Source organism: Passer montanus, unplaced genomic scaffold (genome assembly GCF_014805655.1).
Source record: "Passer montanus isolate IOZ18808 unplaced genomic scaffold, ASM1480565v1 scaffold93, whole genome shotgun sequence".
Lineage (NCBI taxonomy): Eukaryota > Metazoa > Chordata > Aves > Passeriformes > Passeridae > Passer > Passer montanus.
The window spans coordinates 1,834,961-1,847,692 of NW_024374701.1; the positions used below are offsets into that span (position 1 = coordinate 1,834,961).

Genomic DNA, 12,732 nt, shown 5'->3' on the forward strand with positions numbered 1-12,732 from the left:
CGGCCAGACTTAGGGCCCAGCCCCAATTGGATTCCACTGATCGGATTTCTTTCCGCTCTAAACTGGGCAGCAGGCTGGCTCGCAAAAGGCAAATGCCACCTGATTTTCTGGGCTGCCATCTGCTCCATCCTGCTCCTGCAGCCGGGCAGGACCGAGGGGAACAGCCAGGCTGGAAAGCTGGCTGAAAAAAGAGGGAACAGGAGCCCTCTTTAGGAGGCATCGCCTCCTAAAATCCTCCGGGAGAGGCGTCCCGGGGGAAAGCGGAGCAGCGGGGCTGGGAGGCTGCGGGCAGGGAGGATCCCGAGCACGCCGGGCTCTGCGCTCAGCCCCGGGCAGCGGCTGCCCGGCTTCGTGTGCAGGTCACCCCGAAGCACCTGCGGGCAGGTTCCCTTCGCGATGTCCTGGGCAAAGCCACAGTGACCTCCTGAGCCCGAGCCGGCCACTGCAGGCACTGCCGGTGCTCTCCGTGCTTTTCTAACAGCGCCTGTGCTCAGCTGTGCCGCGCCAAAATTCCTTGCCTTTCTTTCCTCCCTTTCCTTCTTTTCCACCCTTTCCTTCTTTTCCTCCCTTTCTTCCTTTATTTTCCTTCCTTTCTTCCTTTATTTTCCTCCCTTCTTCCCTTCCTGCCTTCTTGCCTGCCATTCATTCCTTTCTTTCCTTTTCTTTCTTTCCTTTCTGTCCTTCCTTTTCCTTTCCTTCCTTATCCTTCGTTTTCCTTATTTTCTTCAAAGTTAAGGTCACCTCAGAAGTTACGGAGTGTCTCGAGGGCATCACCCTTCAGGACCCTGCACTCGAGGATGCTCCGGGGTCGGAGCAGGGAACGGGGCCGGGGAGAGTCCGGCCTCAGGCGCCTTTCCTGGCCTCTCGGGCCGGGCACAGGGGCTGCTCCGGGGGGTTCGCTGGGGTTTGGGGTCCCGGGGCTGCTCCGGGGGGTTGGCTCTGGTTTGGGGTCCCGGGGCTGTTTTGGAGCCCCAGGGCTGGTTTGGGGGTTCTCTCGGATTGGGGGTCCCGGGGCAGGTTTGGGGGTTCTCTCGGGTTTGGGGTCCCGGGCCGATCCCGGCGCGTTCCCGCTGCTCCCGGCGGCGCCGGCAGAGAGCGCCGCGGGACGGGGACACGGCGGGAGCGGGGGGGTCCCAAAAACCGGGATGGGAACGGGATGGGATGGGATCCATGGGATGGGATGGGATCCATGGGATGGGATGGGATCCATGGGATGGGATGGGATCCATGGGATGGGATGGGATCCATGGGATGGGATGGGATGGGGACGGGATGGGACGGGGATGGGGCAGGCACAGCCCTTTCAGAGCAGCTTTGGCTTTGTAACTGCAGATCTGGCTGCTCAGAGCCGCTCCCTGCTGCCCCCGGGCACAGAGGGGAGGCTGCGGGGAGCTCGGGGGGCTGATGGAGTCCGTGCCCAGGGAGGTGCTCAGAAAGCCCAGGCTGAGCCCAGCCCCCTGCCCATGCTGCTGCAGGGCCCAAGGGCTCCGAGCTTTGTGCTGGGCATCTCTGGGGGAGCTGGTTCTGCTGCGAGAGGGAGTTACACTGTGAGTAAACATACACTGTGAGTAAACAGCTCAGCCCCGCTCTCACGAGGGGTGCAGCTGCTCCCTCTTGCAGGCTGTGAGTGCACGAGCTGCCCAGCCAGGGCTCCTGTGCTGTGCTTTGAGAACAGCCCCTAGAGCAGCTCCTCTGCACTCGTGTGAGCCACTGAATCTGTCCTGCTGCAAGAGAGAAGATGCACAGCCTGAAATGACATTGTAAATCATCTTTATTAGCTCGCCATAGGACTGGAAGTACAAAAGCTTCCAGGTGAAACTCTGTCCAGTGAAAAAGACTCACAGGAAAAATGGTCAGGAAGCTGCTTATGAATTGCAAACACCCAGTGCTAAATAACAAAACTCAGCTGGGCAAGAGGCCCTTCCTGGTGTCCTGTGCTGCCTCACCTCGCCTGGCAGTGCCCCTGGGGTGAGGAGCTCCCTGCAGGAGCAGCTGGGGCACAGCTGGGCTCTGGGGGCTGGCAGCCCTGCCTGGGCATGGGGTGCCCAGGGGGTGCCCAGGGCTGACCTCGGGCCCTGCCCTGAGCTGGTCTCACCCTCTGGAGCAGCTCCCCCTGCAGCACCCACACACACAAGGGGCCAGAGCCTCCCGTGCTCCTTTGCCAGGAGGTGACACAGCAGGAAAGGTCCTGCAGCTCCTCTCGGGTTCCTGCAGTGCTGATTCTGCTCCTCTGGGAGCACTTCCTTCCTTCCCGATGCTTCAGGGAGAAACATTTCCTTCCAGTCCAGGAGGTCGTTAAAAAAAGGCACCGTTCAATGTTTTAATGCTTTAAACAAAGCCACTGCATTCACCCCTCCCCTTTTGCTAGCTCATAAATGTTTTAACTCACGTTATCACTGTGACCAAACCATAACCAGTGAAGGAAGGAGTGACCAGAACTGCTGACTGCCTGCTCTGGAATTACAAATGGGAGGAGAAGGTTCAGATCTGCTTTTCCAGGACCCCTCTCACCGGGGCCAAGTCCTGGGCAGCCCCTGCTGGGCCCCGCTGGGGGGGTGGCAGTTTTGGGGTGTCCTCAGGGAGTTCCTGGCCTGCACAGCCCCGTGCTGCTCCCCTGCCCAGGGAGCTCTGGCTGTGCCCTCTCTGAGCTCAGCAGCAGCAGCGTCCAGAGCCCCGAGGCCGTCCTGGGTGGGTGTGGGCCAGCCCAGCCGTGCAGCCCTCCCTGCAGAGGCCTCTCCTCCCGCTGCCCGCGGTGTCACAGCGCGGTCCCTGCGCCCGGGGACAGCTCTGCCAGCGGGGAGAGCAGCCCCACGGCTGTGGGGAGGCCGGGGGAAGGCGTCCCGGGGGCTACTGGGCAGCCTGGGCGTCCTGCCCGGCCTCGTGGGGGTTCTTGCCGTCGTTCTGGATCAGCCTGACGATGTGGGTCAGGTCCAGGCTGCGCGTGAGGATGTCCAGCAGCATCTCGTCCTTCTGCACGCCCTCCATGAACTCCTCCAGGGACAGCTCGCCTGCAGGGCACCGAGCTCTGTTAAACCCTGCTGCTCCCTGCTCCCCCAGGAGCAGCACAGCCCCGAAATGGGGGCTCAGCCCCGGGCACTGTGCCCCAAAGCCCAGCACAGAGCCACCCTGGGGGGCTGAGGGCAGCCCGGAGGGGATGGGGGTCCCTCCCTCTGCCAGCCCTCCATCCTGCTGCTCTGGGACCCTGCTGTGGCAGCTGGGGTGCAGGGCAGGCAGCAGGGCCGTGGCACTGCCCAGGGAAGGGCCTCACCGTCTCCGTTGATGTCGATTTTGTTGAACACCATGTCTGTGAACTCCTCGGCCGTCATCTTCTCGTTGCAGCGGTTGATGGAGCGAATGGCCTGGGGGGACAAGGGGGGACAAGGGGCACAGGGTCACTGAGGGCTCTGCAGGGGGGTGTCCATCAGAACCGGCGGCCAAGTGACCAGACACGAAAAGCCAAACGCTTTTTCAGGGCTAAACCTTGTTTTCAGGCAGTTAGGCTCCTCAAGGAATAACTCCTTTCTAAAAGGCTGGAGATTAAAATCACCTCAAAGGGCCATCAATGCTTTACAAGATTTAGTGGGCACGCTGGGATAAGCCAGGAGCCATTCACCTCTGAAAACCCTCAGATTAACTTCAGGTGCTTATCTCAGCCCCAGTTTCAGCTCACAGGGCTAGGCAAGCTGCCAGGGCAGGACGAGGGGTGCTGGGTGTCCGAGGGGCTGGGGGCACAGCTGGCACAGCTCAGCAGCATCCTGGGCACTTCTGCCAGCTGACCACGAAGCTCATGGGCTGGCAGCTCCTGCTGCAGCCTCCCTGCACCTGCAGGAAGGGAGAGCTGGAGAGCTGGCCCCACTCACTTTGATGATGTTCAGCAGCTCAGCCCGGTCGATGCAGCCGTTGCCATCCAGGTCGTAGAGCTTGAAATACCACCTGAGCTTCTGGTCCACCTTCCCCTTCAGCACCAGGCTCAGGGCTGCCACGTATTCCATGAAGTCTATGTAGCCATCCTGAGAGCACAAGGGTGGAGGTGAAAAGAGATTAAAAGCAGATGAAGGATTATTTCAGTCATTTCTGAAGTTCCCCTGGAACTGGTCCCTCCACCCTGGGACCAGGGGCTCGTGGAGCTCAGTGGTGGAAGCCAAGGTTCCTCCTGAATCTGGGCAGAAACGCTGTAGAATGATGGAATTATAAATCATAAAGGCTGGGAGAGGCTCCAAGGTCAGCAAGTCCAGCCTCGGACCGTTGGAGGTGGGAGGGCAGGGCCTGGCTGGGTGGATCTCCTGAGAGCTGCCTGTGCTCAGGGAATTAACACGCCAGGCGTTAATTACCAGCCCAGAGCAGCGGCAGTTCCGAGGCCAGAGAGGTCTGAGCAGATGAACCCTGATAAATTGCCCAGCTCGCCCTGCCTGCACACACCCCCAGCTCCTCTCTGCCCCAGGGGCTCGTTCCAGGAGGGGAGCACACTCAGGGTGACCCAGCACCTGACATCTCGGGCTGGGAGCTGTTTCTGGGTCCCTGGGCCATGCCTGTGCCTGCCCCGCGTTTGGAGCACAAACACTTTTATCTTTGGCTTTCCTGCCGGTGTTTGCCCACCCCAGCTCGTGCCGCGCTCTGAGGTGCCCACCCAGGATGGTGGCACCGCTGCCAAGCTGCTGGCCCGGGCTCACAGACTGCCCCCAGACACTGCCTGTGGCACTCACAGCTCCCAGGAGGTTGCTGAAATCCCTCCTGCCCAGCACAGAGCGTTCCCGTGGCGTTTGAAGGGATTCCCTTGCTGTGGCTTGTGGAATTTCCCTAGAAGTGGCCCTGGGGACGCAGCTCATGCCTGGCAGAGCTGGGTTCAGGGATCTTGGGGGCCGTTTCCAAGCCCAAGAATTCAAAAAAAAAAAAATCCAAAAAACATTCCCAAAATTTTTATCTCTCTAAGAGTTTCATCCTGAACCAAAACATACCCGAAAAAATCCTCCCAAAAAATCACTAGAAAATTTGAAACAAATGCTAAAAATCATCCCAAAGTTCCCCAAAATTTCAAAAAAAATTCCCCAAAAAATTCCAGAAATCTTTCCTGTCCCACAGTTTCATCCTGACTGAAAACCTGCCCAAAAAATCCCACCAGCAGAGCATAAGCCAGGGCTCTGTCAATGAACAAAGGCACTGCCAGAGATCATCTGCTTTATCCACTGCTGCAGGAGCCAGATTAGGGACAAATAACTGCTGAGCCCCGCTCCCAGCAGGATTTCCTGTGCATCAATTCCCTTTCCAGGCAAGCATTCAAACCCAGCAGCCAGCAGGGGAAAGGCCAAGGCATGAACCAAACACCTGAGGGATTTAGGGCCTGATTTGCATTTTTGTCAATGGGATTCATGCCACTAAGCCCTTTGGGTTGCCATAAAATGGATTCCTCATCCCACAGGAGGTGCAATTTCAGGTCATCTGCAAGCAGAGGGGGATGCAGTTTCCTGTTGGAGACACAGCATCCATCTGCTTCCCAAAATCTGCTCTGGGGCTGCATTCCCAAATATCTGCTCTGGGGCTGCATTCCCAAAAATCTGCTCCAGAACTGCATTCCCAAATCCCAAAGCTCTGGGACTGCATTCCCAAACCCCTGCTCTGGGACTGCATTCCCAAAAATCTGCTCTGGGACTGCATTCCCAAATCCCTGCTCTGGGGCTGCATTCCCAAATCCCAAAGCTCTGGGGCTGCATTCCCAAATCCCTGCTCTGGGGCTGCATTTTCCCATCCCCAAGCTCTGGGTCTGCATTCCCAAATCCCTGCTCCAGAACTGCATTCCCAAATCCCAAAGCTCTGGGGCTGCATTCCCAAATCCCTGCTCCAGGGCTGCATCTTCCCTGCACCTTCCCAGGGCGGGTCCTGCCTCCCACCCAGCCCAGCCCAGCCCGGCCAGGGGGAAGGACAATATTTACCTTATTAAAGTCAAACGTCTCAAACATTTGCTCAACGTATTTGTTCGCCGCCGGACTCAGGTTCTTCAAGCCAAAAAACTGCTTGAACTCGTAGAGGGTGAGCTGGCCTGAAGGACACTCTGTCATGAACTTCTTGTACCACTGGTGGCACTCGGTGGTGCTCAGCTCCTCCACGGATTTCCCGTCCATGTTCCCCATCTCCAGCTGCTGGTCCCTTTGCAGCCAAAAACGGAGGGTTGTGAAATTTAGGGGGAAAAAAATCTCACAATTTTCTCGCCTTCAAAGCCCCGGCGTCCCCTGCAGTGCAGGGTCAGGGCATCAGGAAATCCCTGGAGCTGTACAGATTCCAGCAGGGATGGACACAGCACACTCGTCTTCCTGGCAAAACCCAAAAGCACAAAACCCTCTTTGGAAGGGAAGGTGGCTTTTAAGCACCCAGCAAATCCCTGCCCGGCCAATGAGGCTCGGAGGGGTGGTGGGCTCCTGCCAGGCATTAAGAGTTCAGGTTAAAATAGAAGAGAGGTAAAATGGGGAAGTCTTGCAGATTACAGGCCCAGCAGGAGATTAAGAGGGTGGAATTTTCTCTGTGATGAGCTAATCTCTTAATCCACTTCATTTATCACTTAAGGGGGGGGGGCTGGTGTCACAAGAGCAACAAGTTTTGGACCAGAACCAGAGTAGGAAAAATGAGAGAAAACCACTCTGAACCCTCTGTGCTGTTTCTAGTTTTACCTTCCCTTCACCTCAGTCTGCCAGAGGATTCCAGAGGGGCTCTAGAGCCTGGAATCAGGGAGGGGGAAGTGCCCCTCCATCTCCTGGAGAGACACCCAGGAGGGGAAATTTGGTGTGAGCAGACAAATATAGAAACCTAATTGCTTTGAAAGGTAAAGGTTTAAATCTGCTTTAATGGCAGCAGCAGGAAGGGGAAGGGCCCTCTCCCCCCAGCTCCAGGGGTCTGTGTCCACTCGTGGTGCTGCTAATGGAGTGTTTTCCCTCAGAATTGTCCCACACTCTGCTCACCCCAGTGCAGATAAATGCAGCTTCAGTTTCCACTTGTGCTGGATTCCCATGCAACATTCTCCACGTAAATACAACCAAACCCAGTGCTGTGTTCACTTTGACACACGGCATTCTGAGAGGTACTCGGGAACAAAATCAGAAAGAAGCTCAGAAAGAGACTCAGAGAACCTCAGAAAGAACCTCAGAGAGAACCTCAGAAAGAACCTCAGAGAGAACCTCAGAAAGAGACTCAGAGAGAACCTCAGAGAGAACCTCAGAGAGAACCTCAGAGAGAACCCCAGAGAGAACCTCAGAAAGAACCTCAGAGAGAACCCCAGAGAGAACCTCAGAAAGAACCCCAGAGAGAACCCCAGAGAGAACCACAGAGAGAACCACAGAAAGAACCCCAGAGAGAACCTCAGAGAGAACCTCAGAGAGAACCTCAGACAGAACCTCAGAGGGAACCACGGGCCAGGTCCTGGAAGTGAAAGGATGTGAGTCCAGGGTGTCCCACAGAGTTCATGCACAGTTTATATCAGTTTGTATCCAACACCTGCAGTTATCTAACAAGCAACAGAGGCCAGTGATTGTGCACCACAGTAAATCAGGAATAACTCTGCTAAAAAAAGCAGCATTACACAATCATAAAACACTCATGGAAAAGGAATTAAGCTGAGGGACACTAATTGGATGTGCTAATTCTGTGCTGGCCCTGTTGAGCAAGGTGAGCCCTCAGTGCTGCCCCGAGCCCAGCCCAGGCTGTGCTGAGCCGGGTGAGCTGGGCAGGGTGGGCACTCTGCAGTGCCCTGTGCTGTGGCACCCCGTGCAGCAGGGCAGGACAGGACGGGGCAGGGCAGGGCAGGGCAGGCTGGGCAGCTCTCACAGCAAAATCCACTCTGCATATTTTCCTGGGGAGCAGCGGCAGAGCCTCCCCACCCAGCCCAGCTCGCACACCCCCGGGACACTGCTGGCTGCTCTCTCAGGGTTTATTGCGGGCTGGGCTGCCCCGGCTAGGGCCTGGCGTGGTGGCAGGACCTCCACCTGCGCGTGTCCGAGCTCTGCAGCTGCAGGCGCTGCCGGCCGTGCCCCGCGCCCGCCTGGAAGCGGCAGCCACAGAAGGGTTTCTGTGCCGTGCAGAACGGGGCCAGCGAGTTGGGCCACCCAGGCTGGTAGAACACGAACTGGAAGGAGCTCAGGGGACGGTCCCCAGCGTGGACAACAACGGGAACCAGGCGGGAGCTGAGGGGAGCGGCCGGGGGCGGCCGGGTGCTTGGTCCGGGGGGTGGCTGGGTGACCTCCGGCTCTGCTTTGGCCTCCTCCATCCCTTGGCTCTCTTTGTCTCTGCTGTTTTAGCCACCTGTGGAGGAAAAGATCCAGAGAAATGCGTGGCAGTTGTCCCCAGCCCTCGCCATCCCCAGCAGGAGAGCCTGGGCACTCCTGCAAGGGAGTCAGGGCAGTGTGAGTGCTGAGGAGCCGGGGTTTGCACAGCCAAAACCTGAGCTGGGGCTGCCCAAAGAGAAACAGACTGTAAACTCAGATAATGCTCTGGAAATGTGGAGTCAGGGCAGTGTGAGTGCTGAGGAGCCGGGGTTTGCACAGCCTCAGCCAAAATCTGAGCTGGGGCTGCTCAAAGAGAAGGGGACTGTAAACTGAAATGGTGCTCTGGAAATATGGAAGCGACTTTAAACAAATGCTGAGAGAATAGGAATGATGGCACAAAGGGATGGATTGTCTCTTGACCCTCAGTCACAGCAGTGATAAATGCCAGCAGCACACACACCCCTGGTGAAGCTGTCACCGGGCACAGCCACTGCAAACCTGAGCAGTGTGGCAGAACTGACACTGTCCCTTGGGGCAGCAGCTCTGGGTGCCTCTGCAGGGACCCCGCAGCTCCAGGGGATGCAGGAGGAGCTGAGCCTGCCCCGGGCATTGCTCTCAGTCAATCCCTAGGAGGATTTCCCCCAAAATGTGAGGGCTGCCTGCCCACACAGGGCACGAGGAGCAGGGAAGGGCCCTGAGGGTCTGCAGGAGCCCTGTGCAGAGGAGGGCAGGCTGTGAGCCCCAGGACACACGGCTGAGCTGTGAGCAGGGCTGTGCTTGCAGAGATTCCTGTTCCCTAAGCATGACTCAGTTATCTCGTTTTCATTGACGACACCTCGGTGCAAATGGAAACTGCCTCTTCCCTCAGCAATTAGCCACTCTGCTCCTGCCTGTCCCAAAGCAATGCTTTGCTTATTTTTAACCTTGCAAAGAGGCTTGCTGCTCTCCGTGACGTGCTTGGTGCTATTTCTGTTCCCTGGCTCCTAAATCCATTAAGAAGGGGAATGCCTGCAAACTGTTCGGAAATCTCCTTAGAGCCTTTGAGGGGAATCACCAGATCCCTGCAGGTTCAGCAGCTCTTTTGTCACTCATTTCTCCAGGGCAGGTGCCCAGTGCCTGGCAGGCTGGGCCTCAGCTCACAGAGGTTATTCCACCCGGGATGGTGCCACAAGGAAAGCTCAATCCATTTTCCCCAGGGGATAAAACCGTGGGATTTTGCCTCCTGAAAAGCAGGTTTCATACCACCACAGCCATTCCAGTGAGGTCTGTGCACCCCTGCTCTGGACTGAGCTTGTTCAGAAGCTGCTGTTTCACACCAGCCCCTTTGCTCTTGGGAAGGGACAGGGACACTCAGGACTGCTGGTGCCCCCCAGCAGCAGCACTAAAGTCACGTCTGGCGCGTGGAGGGGAGGCTGCAGCTGCCTTGGCCCCATTGCTGAGTCATGCAGGGGCCTCCAGGATGGGCAAGGCTGGTGGTGCTGCAGCCCTGCAGCCACTGCAGGGCCGGGCAGTGCTGAGCTCTGAGCTCTGAGCTCTGAGCTCTGAGCTCTGCCCCTGCTCCTGCCCCTCCTCTGGGGGCTCTGCAGGATCCTCCTCCCTCCCTGCCCGGGGGGATGCACCTGCCTGTGTGATCCCTGCCTGGGAGGGAAGCTCCAGCTTAAGGTGCTATTTATGGCTGCGTCACCCGGAGCTCTGCAGGATCCTCCTCCCTCCCTCCCTGCCCGGGTGTGTGCTGCACCTGCCTGTGTGATCCCTGCCTGGGAGGGAAGCTCCAGCTTAAGGTGCTATTTATGGCTGCGTGCCTGAATGAAGAGTGCCACTGATCCTCCTGCCCCCGTTCCTGCACAGAGAGATCCCTAATCCCTCCCAAACTGCTGCTGCCGTCACAGCAAATCCCCCTGGTGGGTCCCAGGGAAAGGCTGGCTCAGTGATCGGGGAGGTTTCAGAGGAGCTCCCTGGGGAGGAGACACCTGGCAGCTGCCAGAGCCTGGCCACCAGTGCTGCCTACCCTGGAGACATCCCTGAGCCATCCCTGAGTCATCCAGAGCCACCCAGAGCCATCCAGAGTCATCCAGAGCCACCCAGAACCATCCCTGAGCCATCCAGAGCCATCCCTGACCATCCCTGAGCCACCCAGAGCCATTCCTGAGTCACCCTGAGCCATCCCTGACCATCCAGAGCCACCCAGAATCATCTGGAGCCACCCAGAGCCACCCAGAGCCATCCCTGACCATCCCGAGCCACCCAGAGCCACCCAGGCAAGGAGCTGCAGCCCTCAGGAGGGGACGTGCTGGGGCAGTGTCCCTGCTGCCCAGTGGGACACCCACCAGGGAGGTTTTCTGGGGAAGGGGCCCTGGAGCTCCTGTGGCACTGCCTGGGGCACAGGCAGGAGCCCCGGGCAGGGCTGCTGCTCATTGTGACCACGGGGGCACTGTGACCACGGGGTGTCAGTGGGGTGCTGGATGTCACAGGGGGGCAGAGCAGTGCAGGGCTTGGCCGTGGGGCAGGACTCACAGCCCTGGCAGGCAGCATGCAGCTGGGACAGGCTCTGCAGGACCCTGCTGCCCTGCCAGCCAGCTGCAGCGTGCCCCTGCCCCTGGCACCAGCTGCTCTGGGCTGTTTGCTGTCTGCAGGCACACCTGAGGGTTTCTGCTCCATCTCTTCCTCCTCCAGGCCTGGCCCTGGCTGCACAAACCCCTCTGACAGCTGCGGGTGAACCATCCCCATCCGAGGGTGCAGCTGCTCACCCTGATGTGGAAGCAGATTGTTCTGGGGTGTTTACCCGTGCTGGGATCAAAGGCAGCCTCACACTGCGGTGTGTTACATCACAGCAGGGCTCACACGGCTCCTTCTATGCCATAAAATCTGCTGGAGATCTTCCAAGTGCTTTCCTGAGCTTTGTGCCCAGCCCACCAGTGCCTTCTGCTGTGTGGCCTCAGTCACGCAGGGGTGGCAGCTGTCCTTCCTCAAAAACACAGCCCAGGCACCTGGCACCTCCCTGTGTCCCTGGAGTTTGCTCTTCACAGGAGCCAGAGTGCCCAGCCTGCTGCTCGTGCTGCCCCTGAGCTTCTCCTGCCCCTCTGAGGGGAGGGCTGGGAGTGGAAGGTGAAAAACAAACATCTTTCACCGGGAACACACAACTGGGAACGGGCACAGGAGCCCTGGCAGCGCTGCCCAGCAGCTGCTGTCTGTGGGGTGATGAATTCACCTGGAGACCCCTCCGTGCAGCCGGGGTGATGTTCTCCTGTGCCCAGCACCCAGGGCGAGGCGGGAGCAGCGCTGGGGGGTGGCAGGGCCGGGCTGTGGCACCCCCAGCCCCGGGGCTCGGGAGCTGAGTCGCCCCTGCTGCTGCCCCGCAGCCCCTTTGAAGTCTCCTGGCTGCAATGAGATTTGTGGGACACCTTTGTGCACGAGCCCAGGCTCTCCCATTCCACAGGATTTTATTGGCTTGGCTGCTGCAGCTCTGCTCCTTTTTTTTTTTTTTTCCCTAAAGAGGAATAAAATTTATTCTATGTTGAAATAGCAAAGACTTAGCTGACTTCTTGCTCTGCTGTTCTAGGCAGAACAAAATCTGACCGAATGCTCTCAGGAAAGCCAAAACAAAATTACAGAAGTATGTTGCTGCACTAAAATTGCTTTCCTTTGATAATTCCTGGTCTCCAGCTGACAGGAGGGGTTTCTTCAGGAGCATCTTCTTTGTATACTTGTATGGTTTTATCAGTTCAGCCATTAGCAATCTGCTTTCTGACTGGTCAAAACCACCAGCAAACATTCCTGATTCAGTGTGCAAAGAACCTGGCTGTAGAGCCGCACGAACCCCCTGGAAATTGTCCCCAGTCCCAGTCCCAAAGGTCCTGACACCAGAACACCCCCAGAATTTACAGCCAGCGAGTTTGCAACAGCACTGTGACCAGAGCGGTCCTGAACCAAGATTCCAGCTGGGAATTTCCACACAGTGCCAGCTGTGCTTCTGCTGCAGCAGGGATCCTGCACAAGGGGGGAGCTTTCCTCTGGAGCTCCAGGGCTGCTGGAGATGGGCCTGGTGCTCCTGTGGGGATGCAGGGCAGGAGAAAGCTGCTCCTCTGGGAATGCAGGGGGCAGAGGCTGTGCTGGTGTCCCAAACCTCAGATTGTATCCAGGTAGGAATGCTTGGCTCCACCCCTGGGCGGAGCATCTCCCCATGGGATGATGGGATTTGATCAGCCATGCAGGGACACTCACTGGCCGTGGACAGAAGCTAATTAATAATTAATGGCCCATGAACAGAAGAGATCTCCTGGAGGGAGGATTGGCTGTGGGAGAGATAAAGAACACTCCCCCACCTGGTTTAACAGCTGGTGACAGAATGCACACATCTGGTTACTCTTGCATTGCAACCTAAGACAGTTTACTTTTCTACATTGTAAGATATATAGTTGTTTTCTTTTAAGAGATAAGGCTACCCTGACTGAAACAGCTGTGCTGAAACCCTGATAAACACCTGTTT

The 12,732-nt window shown here is 57.6% G+C and overlaps 1 protein-coding gene across 1 annotated transcript; it reads right to left on the reverse strand.

Annotated features, from left to right (window-relative positions):
* Positions 1-1,297: 1,297 nt before the first annotated feature.
* LOC120495915 (guanylyl cyclase-activating protein 1) lies at positions 1,298-6,125 on the reverse strand. Its single transcript, XM_039695880.1, has 4 exons — positions 5,928-6,125; positions 3,861-4,010; positions 3,269-3,359; positions 1,298-3,008 (listed from the first exon to the last, which is right to left on the reverse strand). Exons 1-4 carry the CDS (start codon positions 6,123-6,125, stop codon positions 2,848-2,850), a joined length of 600 nt encoding a protein of 199 aa, XP_039551814.1. The 3' UTR covers positions 1,298-2,847.
* Between the last annotated feature and the right edge of the window lie 6,607 nt (positions 6,126-12,732).

What these genes read in the sequence shown, in the direction of transcription:
- LOC120495915 (XM_039695880.1), bottom strand. Translation starts at nt 6,125, where the DNA reads ATGGGGAACATGGACGGGAAATCCGTGGAGGAGCTGAGCACCACCGAG. An exon ending in AGACGTTTGACTTTAATAAG is followed by an intron (nt 4,011 to 5,927) that starts GTAAATATTGTC and finishes TTGTGCTCTCAG; the next exon opens with GATGGCTACATAGACTTCAT. An exon ending in AGCTGCTGAACATCATCAAA is followed by an intron (nt 3,360 to 3,860) that starts GTGAGTGGGGCC and finishes TTGTCCCCCCAG; the next exon opens with GCCATTCGCTCCATCAACCG.